This window comes from Lethenteron reissneri, chromosome 57 (assembly GCF_015708825.2).
Source record: "Lethenteron reissneri isolate LAM-NWPU_2019-01 chromosome 57, ASM1570882v1, whole genome shotgun sequence".
NCBI lineage: Eukaryota > Metazoa > Chordata > Hyperoartia > Petromyzontiformes > Petromyzontidae > Lethenteron > Lethenteron reissneri.
Window position 1 is genome coordinate 3,873,341 of NC_083835.1, and position 14,611 is coordinate 3,887,951.

General features: G+C 48.3%; 1 protein-coding gene across 1 annotated transcript in view; it reads right to left on the minus strand.

Moving 5' to 3' along the window:
• LOC133357271 (E3 ubiquitin-protein ligase RNF13-like) overlaps positions 1–14,611 on the minus strand; it is a 105,819-nt gene that overhangs the window by 75,992 nt on the left and 15,216 nt on the right. Inside the window, 1 exon segment of the mRNA XM_061575135.1 lies at positions 1,002–1,135. Coding sequence (XP_061431119.1) covers positions 1,002–1,118 — 117 coding nt within the window. The 5' untranslated portion in view covers positions 1,119–1,135.

Here is a 14,611-nt window from a genome sequence, read left to right on the forward strand (position 1 = left end):
CCCCCTCCTTGATGGCACACGCTTACCCGGCGCGTTGTACGATTTTGCAAAAAGGGCTCTCCCATAGCGTTCCTTGGCTGTTGTAAACGGCAGAGCGGACAAGCATTGCCGGGACCTATATAACCCTAATTATCGGGTAAAAAAATAAAATCTCCAAAATTTTCGACCTTGTTCCCGCAAAACAACGCATCATAAAGCTTGCACGTGACGCATCATTCGTTGAAATTGGGACACTGGCCCGGGTGGAGTTCCATTGCACAGTCACACACGGCTGAGCCGCGTATATAAGACGCAGCTGACTAAATTATGCTAATTCTGGCCACGCTGTTGAAGAGATAGCTCCAGGTAATCCTCTTCAAGGGTATTCCTTTTATTTTTTGGAGGGGGCGGGCGGTGGGGGGGGAGGAGGAGGTTTGGAGTGAGTCTTCATAAAATTTCGCTTTTGAAATTATACCACATCTTGGAAAGCCACCGGAGCTATGCACTTTCAAATCTAGACTGAAAACTAATTTCTTGAAGACTGCTTTTTGTGTTTAGTTTGCTGTCCTTCCGATTAGCACGGTTGGCTACGTACGGTGCCAAAGAAGTTCAACATACACATACACAAATGCAGGGTGACCAAAACAGAAGCCCCGAGTAATCGACCACAGAAAGCAGTCGATCACAAATTTTCAGCGGATTTATCGACCGAATGACCTGCAAGTACGTTGAACATCTTTCGCGCCGTACGTAGCCAACCGTGCGAATGAGAGCTGCGGGGTAAGGACAACAAACTATGGGTCTCTGTGTGACTCTATGAGTCTCCGTGTAAGTCTATGCATTTATGTAGAACTTCTTTCACGCCCTACGTATCCAACCGTGCTATTCGGAGGTGCGGGGGAAGGACAACAAACTAAACGTCGCAGCTGTAGTTGGGAAGTCGTGGCATTCGTGAACGTGGCTTCCTGCGCGACCGACGGAAAGCCCGCCTGCCCCGCCACCACCGTCACCCCAAGTCTCACCGCGATGATGAAACCGCTGGCCGGGCAGAAGTTGAGGAAGGCTGTGATGTGCACCATGAGAATGATGTAAATCTGGGTGGCTGACAGCATGACTGCGTCCAGAGGAAATGACATCATCCACGGCAACTGTGCACCTGCATGGGGAGTTGTGTGGAGGGGACACACACACATACACACGGTGAAAGTGATAAATGAATTAATGAAACAATTATGCGAGTCGACTCAAAACTTTGCTACGCAGAGAAATTCCACGCTACCCACGGAATCATCCGCAGGATGCGGTGACCATTTGTTGTACAGGGAAACCTCGACTTACAAACGAGTTGGGTTGCAGAGGTCTTCTTCTTGGTTCGTTCGGTAAAGTCACGTAGAAGGGAATTAATAAAATAATAAAAACAAAACATAATAAAATAATTCTCACGACGTTTCGGCCACAACGCAAGCAGGCGATCATGTCGAAACGTCTCTCGCGTGAATGGGAGCATTAAAAAAAATTAATTGGTTGTTTTGCGCGATAATTTCCCGCCAATATATCCGTGGGATATCTATAAGCGGTTCGCTTTGTATGTACGATAAGTCCCTCGCTTAATGCGTGTTCACACCATAGCACGTTTCCGCTCAGACACGGTCGTTCTATAAAGGAACGCTTTAACCGCTCGCCGCTAAAATGCGGGACGCGCTCGCCGCTATAACGCGGTTTCTGAGCGGTCGACGGCGAACTACTTTCTCGAGCTGCCCGGCTGACGGTACGGTGATACGGTACGCGGAATTGTACGGTAACGAGGCGAAGTAACCCTCATCTCAGTTCTTTGTTCCCGCCATCTCACCGTGTGTGTGTGGTAGTGCACCGTACATATCGCCAAACTCGCCAAACTTTATCATTAACATTATTTGTCATGGGGGGGGGGGGGGGGGTGAGATGGCAGGACACTTTTCAGGAACACATCTACCGCGGTTAAACGAGGAACCGCTGTGCATAAATCTACGACATTCAGAACATGTCACCTTTGACCCCAATCCTCTATCAGGCCGGGCTTCTGATCGTCTCACGCTGTCGTTTTTTTCCTTTGCAAAGCCGTTGTTGGTGGTGCGGTTCGTGTTTTCGCAATGGCACGAGCAATAAAAACATTTCCCAATTGAGCCCACGTGCCAACAAAAATCACGCGCAGACATGTTATCGCAAACGATTTCTCCATGTGGAAAAGCCTCGTACGCTCCTCTACCATCTAATACGACTGCTTCCCTGCCAAGTTCCGCTTAAAACTTCCAAGGATCTTAAACCAACGTTCCATTAAATTAATCGCTCGTAGCACCGTATTCATACGGTCACCCGTACCCAAAATCCAGAAGGCTCGATTTTTCAGTTGCTTTGTTCAGAGTTCAAACGCGTGACCCTTACGGTAGTAATCGGCACGACTCCAGCTTCAGACATCCACCTCTTAACACGAATTCTGATCTCTCTCGCTCTCTCTCGTACACAGGTTTATTTAACTTTATACTGGTAGGAACCTTCTGGTCACACCAGCCCACAGGGGATTATTATGTCCGTCCGTCCATCGTGCAGGGAGGGGCTCGGTGGGGAGGGGCTGGGTGGGGAGGGGCTGGGTGGGGAGGGTGGGGCTGGGTAGGGAGGGGAGGGTGGGGAGGGGCTGGGTGGGGAGGGTGGGGCTGGGTGGGGGGTGGGAGGGGTGGGGCTGGGTGGGCAGGGGCTGGTCACCCGTGGTGCCCTTATAAAACTCAACGTTTAACCTACTTACGCCGGCTTGTGCCCGCCCTCACAGTCGGCCATATTTGCGGAATACACCACGCCGCCGTTGACCCTGGCCATTGACCGAGCAACCCAACGTTCCTACCAGCTCCCTCCGCAGGACAATGTGTTAACAAAGGTCCTGCCGACTTCTTATCCTCCTCACAACCCCCCACATTCACATTTTAACGTCTCACAACCACTGCTCACCGTCATCACCATCATCATCGTCATCGTCAGCCACGGTCAATCCACTGCTGGATGAAGGCTTCCCCCCCCAGCCCCCCCCCCACCACCCCAATCAAGCTGCCGCCTACTCTCTCACGATCCTGTGATGCGGTAATCCGAGCAGCGCCTCGCACGCCGGCTCCGTCATCGCCGTTCCAACTCTCCTTGTCAATGTCTTCACGTTCACAACCCACGGGCCGCACCAGGCACTTTATATTCACTCGCGAGATTAAACGATGAATCACGTCCGCGAACGGCGAGAAAACCCATCGTGACGACGACGACGGCGTGGCCACACGTTCAGTTCCACTGCGCTGGTGGTCTGGGCAAGGCGGGGGCGCTTTTTGATCGTGCAATGCCCGGCGCCCTTACATTTTTCGTATCTTCCCCGAATTGACTTGCATCCCACTGGGATTTTTGCACACAGCGTTGGTGTACGGTGTATTTTTCTGCAATATTTTGCTGTCTTTTCTTGGATTTTCTGTTTGCACTTAGTCACATATTCACTTTAAGATGTTTTCTTGTTCATGTTTTTGTTTGTTGCGGTTGCACCCGATTCAAGAGCCGAATGGCTCACAGGGCTATACCAAATAAATGAACTTGATTGCAACCGTGCTATGATGCATGTAGGCGTGGGCAAGCAACAACGCGTTTTTTGCACGACAGGGCGTTAGAAGGACCCGCAGAAGGGGTCACCGGAGGCCCACTTCTGAGAAAACCTTCGAAAAACAAGTCGCCCCGTCACAAGAGAGACATCAAGACGTATTGCATTTATTAAATTCTCAGAGCTGGAACTTTGCCAACATAAGCACACACACACACAAAAGCAAATAATGGATTACATTTTTTTTCTACGTGTGCCCGAGTCGAGAGGAGCCATTTGAGGTGGTTAGGTCACCTGGTTAAGGATGCCCCTCTGGTAAAACTCCCCCTGGAAGTCTACGGAGCACAGCAGCAGCAGCAGCAGCAACGTCCCACTGGGCGAAGGCCCCGGGGCCGGCCCAGGACCACGCTGCTGCTGCTGCTGCTGGTGGCAGTGGGACGATGTCGCTCAGCTGGCCTGGGAACGCCAGGCCACGTGTAGTGTATAGTAGTGTATAGTGTAGTGTATAGCGTAGTAGTGTAGCAGTGTATAGTATAGTGTAGTAGTGTATAGTAGTGTAGGAGTGTATAGTATACAGTAGTGTATAGTATAGTAGCGTATAGTGTAGTAGTGTATAGTGTAGTATAGTGTAATAGTTTAGGAGCGTATAGTGTAGTAGTGTGTAGTGTAGGAGCGTATAGCCTAGTACTGTGTATTCGTGTATAGTGTAGTAGTGTGTAGTCGTGTATAGTGTAGTAGTGTGTAGTGTATAGTGTAATAGTGTGTAGTCGTGTATAGTGTAGTAGTGTGTAGTGTATAGTGTAATAGTGTGTAGTAGTGTATAGTGTAGTAGTGTGTAGTGTATAGTAGTGTATAGTGTAGTCTGTCGCCGGGGAAAGGGAGGTGTGGACCATCACCACGACCCTCACCAGGACAAGCGGACTGAGAAACGAACCGTGTCTGTGGTGTGTGTGTGTGGTGTATGGTGTGTGTGGTGTGTGTGGTGTGCGTGTGGTGTGCGTGTGTGGTGCGTGTGTGGTGCGTGTGTGGTGTGTACGTGGTGTGTGGGTGTGGTGTGTACGTGGTGTGTGCGTGGTGTGTGTGGTGTGTGTGTGGTGTGTGTGTGGTCTGTGTATGGTGTGTGGGGTGTGTGTGTGGTGTGTGTGTGGTGTATGTGGTGTGTGTGGTGTGTGTGTGGTGTGTGTGTGGTGTGTGTGTCTGTGGTGTGTGTGTGTGTGGTGTGTGTGGAGTGTGTGTGTGGTGTGTATGTTCATTGGTGACCTGGCCGAGGCCAGCAACCCACTCGCTCCACTTGAACACCCGGTTTAAGCCGTGGGTGGCTGAAACCCCGTTTCAAACCCGGTGTGTCAGCAGGGGCCCCAGCTAATTTTTCTGACTCTTGACACGTCTGACCACCACCACCACCACCCCACCCGGTGCTCATTTTTCCCCGCAGGCAGAGAGAGAGAGGGGAGAGAGCACTCTCCCTCTACCCACACAGCGATCACTTTTATTTATTTTACCCCCTCCTCTTCAGCGAGTTCACGCTCCAAGAAAACATCGTCGCCATAAAATGAGACGCAGTTCTCGGCGAAATAATGGAAATGAACCTCATAGCAGCACCCGCATAATGTCCGTGATGCAGTCATTTTTAGTCCATTGATGGTCGGCAATGCGGCAATCGACTCATCTCGACGAGCTGTACACGATGCGCCACTACGGTGCGTATGAGTCCCAGAAATACAATATTTAATTGCCCTAGGACATTTTGTATTATTTGGTACCACAGGCTGCCGCTGTCGCCGCGCCGCCGGTGGATATAAATCCGCCGTAAATTGTGCACAAGCGTTATTAGCGTAGTTTCTCACCGCGATGTGCCCGCGTTGCCCAGGTTAGCACCGACACTCCACAAGCGTTATTAGCGTAGTTTCTCACCGCGATGTGCCCACGTTACCAAGTTAGCACTGACACTGCACAAGCGTGATTAGCGTAGTTTCTCACCGCGATGTGGCACGTTACCAAGTTAGCGCTGACACTCCACAAGCGTTATTAGCGTAGTTTCTCACTGCGATGTGGCACGTTACCAAGTTAGCGCTGACACTGTAAAGCTGCATAAAGCGCACTCGTTTGTTCTCTTCACGATATATAAATACAATAGAACGCTCCATTATCCGCGCTAATGACAGGGAGGATGGCCGCGGATAATTCTAAATCGCGGATAATTCAAAATCACGGATGATCCAAAAATAGAAATTTTTCGCGAATCTCTGACTCGAAATGTCGTATGCTAGTATTCAATTTATTATTTTATCTTTATACGTGACTTTACCGAAAAAACCAAAGAGTTATTAATTTATGTCAAAATCTCAGGTGCGCGGTTAATCCGCAAATCAGATTAAACCGCACGCAGATAATCAAGAGCCTTACTGCATACGTGAACTGTGTGAGTGGCCGACACAAACTTTTCATAGCGATGGGCTGGTTACCATTGAGATCCGGGTGTCTAATCCAAGTTTCAGCCACCCGTGATTAAACCGGGTTCTCGAGCGTAGTGACGACTTTGCTTGTCTCAGTCCGATCAACAATGACTGGACAAAAAAAAGCGATCGCATTAAAGTTTGTTACAACGCCCAATTCGGCTAAATCTAAGCTCCGAATGAAATTATCGGTTCGACTGCCACGCAAGGAACGCTACTCCCAGCGGTACAGCGGGTGGTGAAAGTCTTGCCCTCTTCTGCGTGGATTCAGCGGTCACTCGAGGGGATCTTGGCGGTAGCTCGACCGTATCCGCTTCTGCAGACCGCCCTTCAACACGGCGAGTCGTCGCCGCTCTGCGAGAGCTTCCGAATGGAGGCTTCGTCTCGTGACAACCGAGAGCTGAGTCGACGATCGAGTTCGAGCGGGAAGGAAATGAGTCACCCACAAGTGGAGAAAATTTCCTCCTATAGTCCCTGTGTATCCGCTGATAACCGCAAGGGTTACCATAATGGCCGTGGTGGCGAGATGTTAACTCCCTCGCCTCGTATGCAGGAGGTCGCGGGTTCGATCCCGACCTTGACGCTGGCCGTATATGTGGGGTTTGCGTGTCTCTCTCCCCGTGGTCGCGTGGATTTTTATCCGGCTCCTCTGGTTTTCCCCTCCACATTTAGAATCAACGTGCATTCAGAGTACAGTAAAACCTTGGATTGCGAGCATAATTCGTTCCGGAAATGTGTTTGTAATCCAAAGCACTCGTATATCAGTTGTGATCACGTGACGCTCGGCAGACAAAGCGTATACACGTACTGCTCGTATTGCAAGACCTCGCTCGTTTATCAAATTAATATTTATTTAAAAATTTTGCTCGTCTTAGCAGACCAAGTTACTCGCAATCCAAGGTTTTACTGTATTTGGTTGCTGCTATCCGCACGACAATAAGCCACTTCGTTGAGCTGTCATTCGTGACCAGGTCGCTTCTGAAAAAATAACTTCATAGTTCAGTGGGCCTTACCTGGTAAAATAAAGATAGTTTTGTTCAGTTTGTTACAGTTTTTGTATTCATATTCTTGGTTCGTTCGGTAAAGTCACGTAGAAAGGAAATAATAAAATAATAAAAATAAAACATTATAAAATAATTCTAACGACGTTTCGGCCACAACGCAAGCAGCCGTCCTCAGGTGAAGACCAGGTCTGTTGGGGAGACAGCGTCTGAACATTCAGACGGGGAGACAGCGTCTGAACATTTAGACGCTGTCTCCACGACAGACCTGAATTCCTGTGTGGAGTTGTTGCGCGCACTTACGTGCTGAAAGGTCCCAGCAGAATTTGTAGTCGTAATTAATTACCCCACCACTTTAATTCCCCAGAGTATTTTCGTTCCGCGAGCTTGCCCTTGACGGGCGTTTCGAAAAGGCGCCCCACGTAAAAACAATTTTTTTTTTACGGAATGCGCCACGGCATTTCTCGTGCGCAGTGCTCCGGCGATGGAGAGACGGAATTATTTACCAGCGTTGGCGCAAACTGCTGACCGTTTCCGCCTAATAATGAAGCCGCAGCACAGCAAACGCTCGCCTAAGCGCAAGCTAGGCAACGAGGGCGACGTCGAACAGAACAATTTTAGGAAGCGAAAACGTTGACCCACATATTTCAATTTAAAGCTTTCGTGACTGCAGGGATTCATCTTCTTGGTTCTTTCGGTAAAGTCACGTAGAAGGGAAGTAATAAAATAATAAAAATAAAACAAGGCACCATTCCCCCCTTCCAACCCAGCTTAAATATACTGTCTCCCCGACAGACCTGGTCTTCGCCTGAGGACGGCTGCTTGCGTTGTGGCCGAAACGTCGTGAGAATTGTTTAATTATGTTTTATTTTTATTATTTTATTACTTCCCTTCTACGTGACTTTACCGAAAGAACCAAGAAATTGACCCACATTTTAAGCGGACGCGCTTTGTGCTAAAACGGGTTCACCAATTAATACGATCGTTCGCCAGCGCAGTAGTGGCCGGACATGTGCCCACCTTCACTACGGGCTGCCGTGGAGCATTATAAGCAGAAGAAAAATGTAATCAGAACCCCCGTTGTGCCGCTCCTCATATGAACAAAAATGTGTGTTCCGTCCATGAGACGACTGGCTATCCGGTCATTGTTTAACCAAGCAAGCTCGAGATAACGTTTGACCTGGGTCCCATCAGCAGTCATGCTTGTTAAACACATGCTGCCTTGTTACCAGACGTTTTCTGTTTGCACTTAGTCACATATTCACTTTAAGATGTTTTTTGTTCATGTTTTTGGTTTTTTGTTTGTTGCGGTTGCACCCGATTCAAGAGCCGAATGGCTCACAGGTCTATACCTATTAAATGAACTTGAATGAACTTGAACTATTGGCAAGAGCACTCCATTTAAACTCTGGGGTCCCTGTTCACCGTCAAATGTAATATGACACGTAAATTAATTTGGGCGCTACGGTGGCTAGGAGATGTTAACTACCTCGTCCGGTACACAGGAGGCCGTGGGTTCCATCCCGAACCTGACGCCTGTATATTTGGAGTATGCATGCTCTCCCCGTGGTCGTGAGGATTTCCCCCGGGTCCTCTGGTTTTCCCCTCGACATTTAGAATCAACGTGCATTTAGGGCATTTGGCTGATATAAATTTCCACGTGATAAGCCACTTCGTTGAGATTAAAACAATGCATTGTCTTTGAGCTGTACGCCTTTTGGCGTCTTCTGGTCTAAGGAAAGCTGTCTCTGGTGTGGACCAATCAATTTCAAGGACAATGTATACATTATCAGAGTGTGTTTTTTTGTTAGCATTCTGACTGCAGGTATTGTGGTTAATGCAGACATGATTCCCTGTAAAAAAAGTTTCAGTTTTGTTGCCAGAAAAATTTTTTAAAAACCTATTGTTATTATTTCCCCTTCACATTTAGAAATATGCGTTTAAGAGCATTCGGCTTCTGCTATACATTTCCACGTGATAAGCCGCTTTGTTGAGCTATCATTTGTGCAGGCAAGGTCGCTTCTGAAAAATTGCTATATAGCTGACCGGGCCTTACCTGGTCAAATACAAAATAGTTTTAATAGTTTTAGTGCTATCTGGCTCTGGTGTGTCTGCCTTATATAAGCACAGTTCTAGTAATATGCAACACATCATTAAATGACACTGATGGAGGGGGGGGGGGAAGGCAATGTGCCACTTCTGATACATGCACACTACTTTGGATATAAGCACAGCTGGCCTTGCTCCCAAGGGAAGTGCTTATATCCAGCTTCGGGATATATTGATGCTGGCTCCAAGGCAGCTGCGTGTGGACAAGGCGCGTCAGATATTGTGCACTGTGGTGCAAAGCACCAGAGGCGTAGCTAGGGGGGGGGGGCAGGGGGGTACATGTGTCCCCGGGCACCAAGCTAAAGGGGCGCCAAAATGAGGCTTACACCGTTACATTATAACTTGTTGCGGCAGGCGCGGCAGCCTGAAACTACTGCACACATCTACACCTCAACCTAAACGTTTATATATCCCGCCACACACAGCCTACATGTCATGTAATTACATTTTGGTATGTGATTAAACGGGGGGGGGGGGGGGGGGGGGTGCCAATTTTATAGTTCGTCCCCGGGCGCAAAATATCCTAGCGACGCCTTTGCAAAGCACTTCCTTCCGTGTTCACGGTACAACCTCGCGCTAAATACGCTTAGATTTGAAGCTTTCGTGACTGCAAGGATTCATATTCTTAAGTTTTTTCGGTAAAGTCACGTAGGTAAAAAATTAAAATTAATAAAAGTAAAATAAAAATAAAATAAAAAAATCACGACGTTTCGGAGGCAACACAAGCTTCCGTCTTCAGGTGGAACCGTCACAGCACGATAGCTGACCGCGGTACGGCATGGAATGTCGGTTTAAAGAAAGCATCGTACGCGAAACGAAAAAATGCAACCGCCGCTTGCAAAACTATCATCCTGGAAACGTCCGGAAGTGAACTTCATCCCTCGCCGGCAGGTTGATGGATGATCCAGCGCTCGCCCGCCTCGCCGCGGTCAACCCGCTCCCCGGCAGTCAATCGCTTCCCCGTCGCTCTGCTATCGCTACGACAACGGGCAACGTCACTCGCCGCACTCAATCCCATCGCCCGCGTCGAGGCCTTCATCTGGCCACACCAACAACCTTTCCGCTTCGACACGTCCCGCTGCTGCTCCCTGCTTGGGAAACCCGTTGCCACGCGCCGCGCTCTTAATCGACGCAAAGGGATGTAAACAACAGAGGTAACTAGTCGTCGTAGTCATCCGGTCGGTGTTTATATGGAGCCTCTGGGCCTGTGCTCATCAGCTGTGAAAAAGAGGAAACAGCTGTGAGGATGACGTCGCCAAAACCACCGAGGCCTTTTTTTTCGTCATTAGACTTGTGACTAAACAATTCATTAAAGTACTGTACGGTATGCGGTGCTCCTAAATTATCTGGAACATTTACATCGAGTAGACTCTGTACCTCTGATCTAGGATAAAAGTAATCTTTTTCATGCAATCTTCTTTTAATGTCTCTAATGTGTTTTCTTAAAATGTATTTTTCGAGATCAAATTTCACAACTCTCGAAGCGAGCAGCGCACCACCCCGTGGTCAGGAGAATGCTCCCCGCAAAAGGTGACGTCACAGGAACACCGCTTCTCAAGAAACGTCAAATAAACGTCTTCTCATCCAAAAACCAGCGGAAAACATCTTTTACGTGCCCTACCCTTCAGGCAGTGTTCGTCGCGGGGAAAATTCAAACCACCGATGGTTTACATCTCACATATGTAAATTTACAAAACATCCGGATGGTGAAGCAGGTCACTTCGAGTGTATTTTGCTTAACGAGATGAGAACTCGAGACAAGAGGATGAATTTAATTTGCAAGAGTGACCTGGGAAATGTATATTGAAGCAGGCTTAATGTTAAGCGGGTTGTTTTTGTTTCTTTGACGCAGATTTTTTTTGGTGACCAGGCTGAAACCATCGACTCACTTCGCTTGATTAATCACGGATTCCAACACGCGGGGATCTCGGCGGTGCCCAGCTCAGAGCTCTGACCTCTGTGCCACCTGTCAACCCCTTATCAGTGCCTACCTTATTACACACCAATTCAGACCTTACTGGTCACCCCGTGCCTCCTTATAAATATTCAATGTTCATCCTACAAAGTCCCATCACAAGGGAGAACCACAAATAAACAAAAAAAACCTTTACACCATTGGAACCTCATTTGCCAGTAAACAATATGATAATTGGTTTTTAACCCTTCTATCTGGCAACAAAACTGACACCTTTTTTTTTTACAAGGAGTCATGTTTACATAGACCACAATACCTACGGTCATAACGCAAACAAAAAACATAACTCTGATAATGTATGCACTGTCCTTGAAGTTGATTGGTCCACACCCGAGACAGCTTTCCTTAGAGCCTAGTCTCACATGGGTTGGACCAGACGTGACTTCACCGAAAAACCTATGAGTATGAATCCTTGCAGTCACGAAAGCTTCAAATCTAGAACCAACTGTGTGGTCTAGCTCCACCCCCTCCAAAATCTTTGTTCCAGTTGCACCATCGGCTTCAAGTCACAGAGCAGTGCAGCAGGCGTCGTCAGAGAGGGTTCACAAAACGACTCCTGAGATCGTTTTCGATTTAAAGCTTTCGTGACTGCAGGGATTCATCTTCATGGTTCTTTCGGTAAAGTCACGTAGAAGGGAAGTAATAAAATAATAAAAATAAAACATAATAAAACAATTCTCACGACGTTTCGGCCACAACGCAAGCAGCCGTCCTCAGGTGAAAACCAGGTCTGTCGAGGCGACAGCGTGACTTTACCGAAAGAACCAAGAAGATGACTCCTGAGATCGTTTCAAGCCGCTCTTTTTGCCCACACACAGTCGGGGTCAGGGGTGGGGGGAGGTCGCACATCCCACGCATGCGCACGATTTTAATTCCTCGTTGATCTACGCAATCAGCGGGACAGGTTCGATATATATCCGTCGGCCCTCGAGTGTCCGTAGGTGAACACGTGCCCGCTGAATCTGGGCCGACTGCGCTCCGTTGGGCGTTCTACCTCGGACGAGGGACCGCCGCCTCACGCGCGCGGCGACATCGGAGCCGGCTTATTTTGGTTTTTAATCCCAACCCAATCTCAATGTCAATCGGCCACAAGGGGACCGCGCGAGACAAGCGGATAGGCCTGCCGATCGCCGCGCTGCTTGCCACCGAGCCAGCGTCATTCGCCATCCCATTTGCCGGCGGTTCGATCCCTGGGGGCTTTGCAAGAAGGGGAATTAACGCAACAACAAACCACCACCCCCCCCCCCCCCCCCCCACGATAAAGCGGCACGTTAAAGACCCAGTGAACGGATCGCCCTCGAGAATTGTGTTCCATCGCAACGGTCCACATTCGTCTGGCCACTCAGCGCCAGAGGTCGCAATCGGGTACCCGATACCCGTACCCTACCCGATACCCGGCTACCCGTACCCGGCCGGGTACGGGTACCCGTTTGCGACCCTGGTGCGGCCGGATACGGGTACGGGTAGGCTGTGAGTGACTGGTGAGTAACCATTTGTCACTCATTTCGGGTAGGGTACGGGTACGGAACGGGTACCCGTACCCGGCCGGGTACGGGTACTCATTTGCAACCCTGGTACGGGTACGGGTAAGGAATCAAAACCCGTTTGCGACCTCTGCTCAGCGCACAAGGGCAGCTGAAGCATCTCAGGAAATGGTCGTGCGTTTGTTTGCCCAATGGTAACGTGCTCCCAAACTGAGCGCGTTAAGAAGAGCGCGCTCAGTTTGGTGTGTCAAGGGTCACAACGCCGTCCGTTGGCCGAGTTGACCGCACAGCGCGGTTTAACGACGGTGTCATTTCTCCGCAGCGCGACGGCGATATGCATTGTCGCGACATCGTTTTCCGTGACGCGCAAGTGAATTTTGCAACTTGTCGTCTGGTTTCCGTGCTCTGCTGTAGGAATAATTTTAACGTAAAATGTCACCAACTGCACAGTTCACTCGGCATGAGCCTGCCATAAGTTTTTTTAGAATCATTACGATCTGTCACGCCTATATTAATCCAGATGCGGTCAGTGAAATAACGTTGAATAATTTCCGAATTCAATCAACCGCGATTCAATCGACTCGTTCGATAAACAATGTAATGAGCTGTGAAAAGTATGACGGCTTACGATTGCCATGCAATGGGTTTTCTCTTAAAAACATTCAAGGAACGCCACTAATTTAATGGGCGATAGCTATTTAATTACAGCCATTAATTGTTGAGTTCTCGACTTCATAAATATTTTGTCAGGCTGAAAAAACATTTCGGGAAAATTGAGAAAAAAAATATGAAGTACGGTAGATATTATTACGTACTGAGGAAGATACGATACCTTGCATTTAATATCAGTCTACGACACGTTGTTGCTGTATGACGATATCAACTTGAGTCGCTGGCCGGGTCACTCGGCGGTGGAAGCAAGCGGCCCGCAATCAGAAGCCTAACGAGTTCACATCCTGTTTGGGGGTTATACTCAGCCCATCATCCTTCTGTGGTCGATAAATTGAGTACTGCTTTGTGGTTGTGCTATGGATTGCTTCTGGCCCCCGTAATATGAACGTGGAATTTACATCACCGTCTCAGTTCACATCCTGGTTGGGGATTTACTCAGCCCATCATCCTTCTGTGGTAGATAAATTGACTACTGCTTTGTATTCTTGGTTCTTTCGGTAAAGTCACGTAGAAGGGAACCAAGAAGATGAATCCCTGCAGTCACGAAAGCTTTAAATCGAAAAATACTGCTTTGTAGTTGTGCTATGCATTGCTTCACGGCCCGTTATATGAACGTGGAATTTCCTTCACCCTCTCAGTTCCCATCCTGGTTGGGTGTTTACTCAGCCCATCATCCCTCTGTGGTCGTTAAAATTAGTACCGCTTTGCGGTTGTGCTATGGATAACGTCTTGGCCCGTTATAGCAATGTGGAATTTCCATCAGTTTTTGTTGCCAGATCAAAGGGTAAAAAAACAATTATCATATTTTTTACTGGCAAATGAGGTACCAATGGTGTAAATGCTTACCCCGAGCTCTCATACTCTGATGGTGCATTGTCTTTGAGTTGTGCGCCTTTTGGCGTCATCTGGTCCAACCCATATAAGACTATGCTTTAAGGAAAGCTGTCTCGGGTGTGGACCAATCAACTTCAAGGACAGTGCATACATTATCAGAGTTATGTTTTTTTGTTTGCATTATGACTGCAGGTATTGTGGTCTATGCAAACATGACTCCTTGTAAAAAAAAGGTGTCAGTTTTGTTGCCAGAAAAAAGGGTCAAAAACCAATTATCATCTTTAAAGCTCATCGGATTTCTCCTGTACAGATAAATATTCTGATTCCATTCGAAATAGTTTTGAGTATGGTAATGGTAAAAACAAGGTCGTGACTCTTGGAGTGTAACCTGGTTTATTGCCAACGATCATTCTCCCAAATAATCCCATCGCTCCACACGCGAGCCAGCTTGTAAATCTGCCCACACACCCCGGCCCGCAGGAGCGAACGTTGAATTTAAT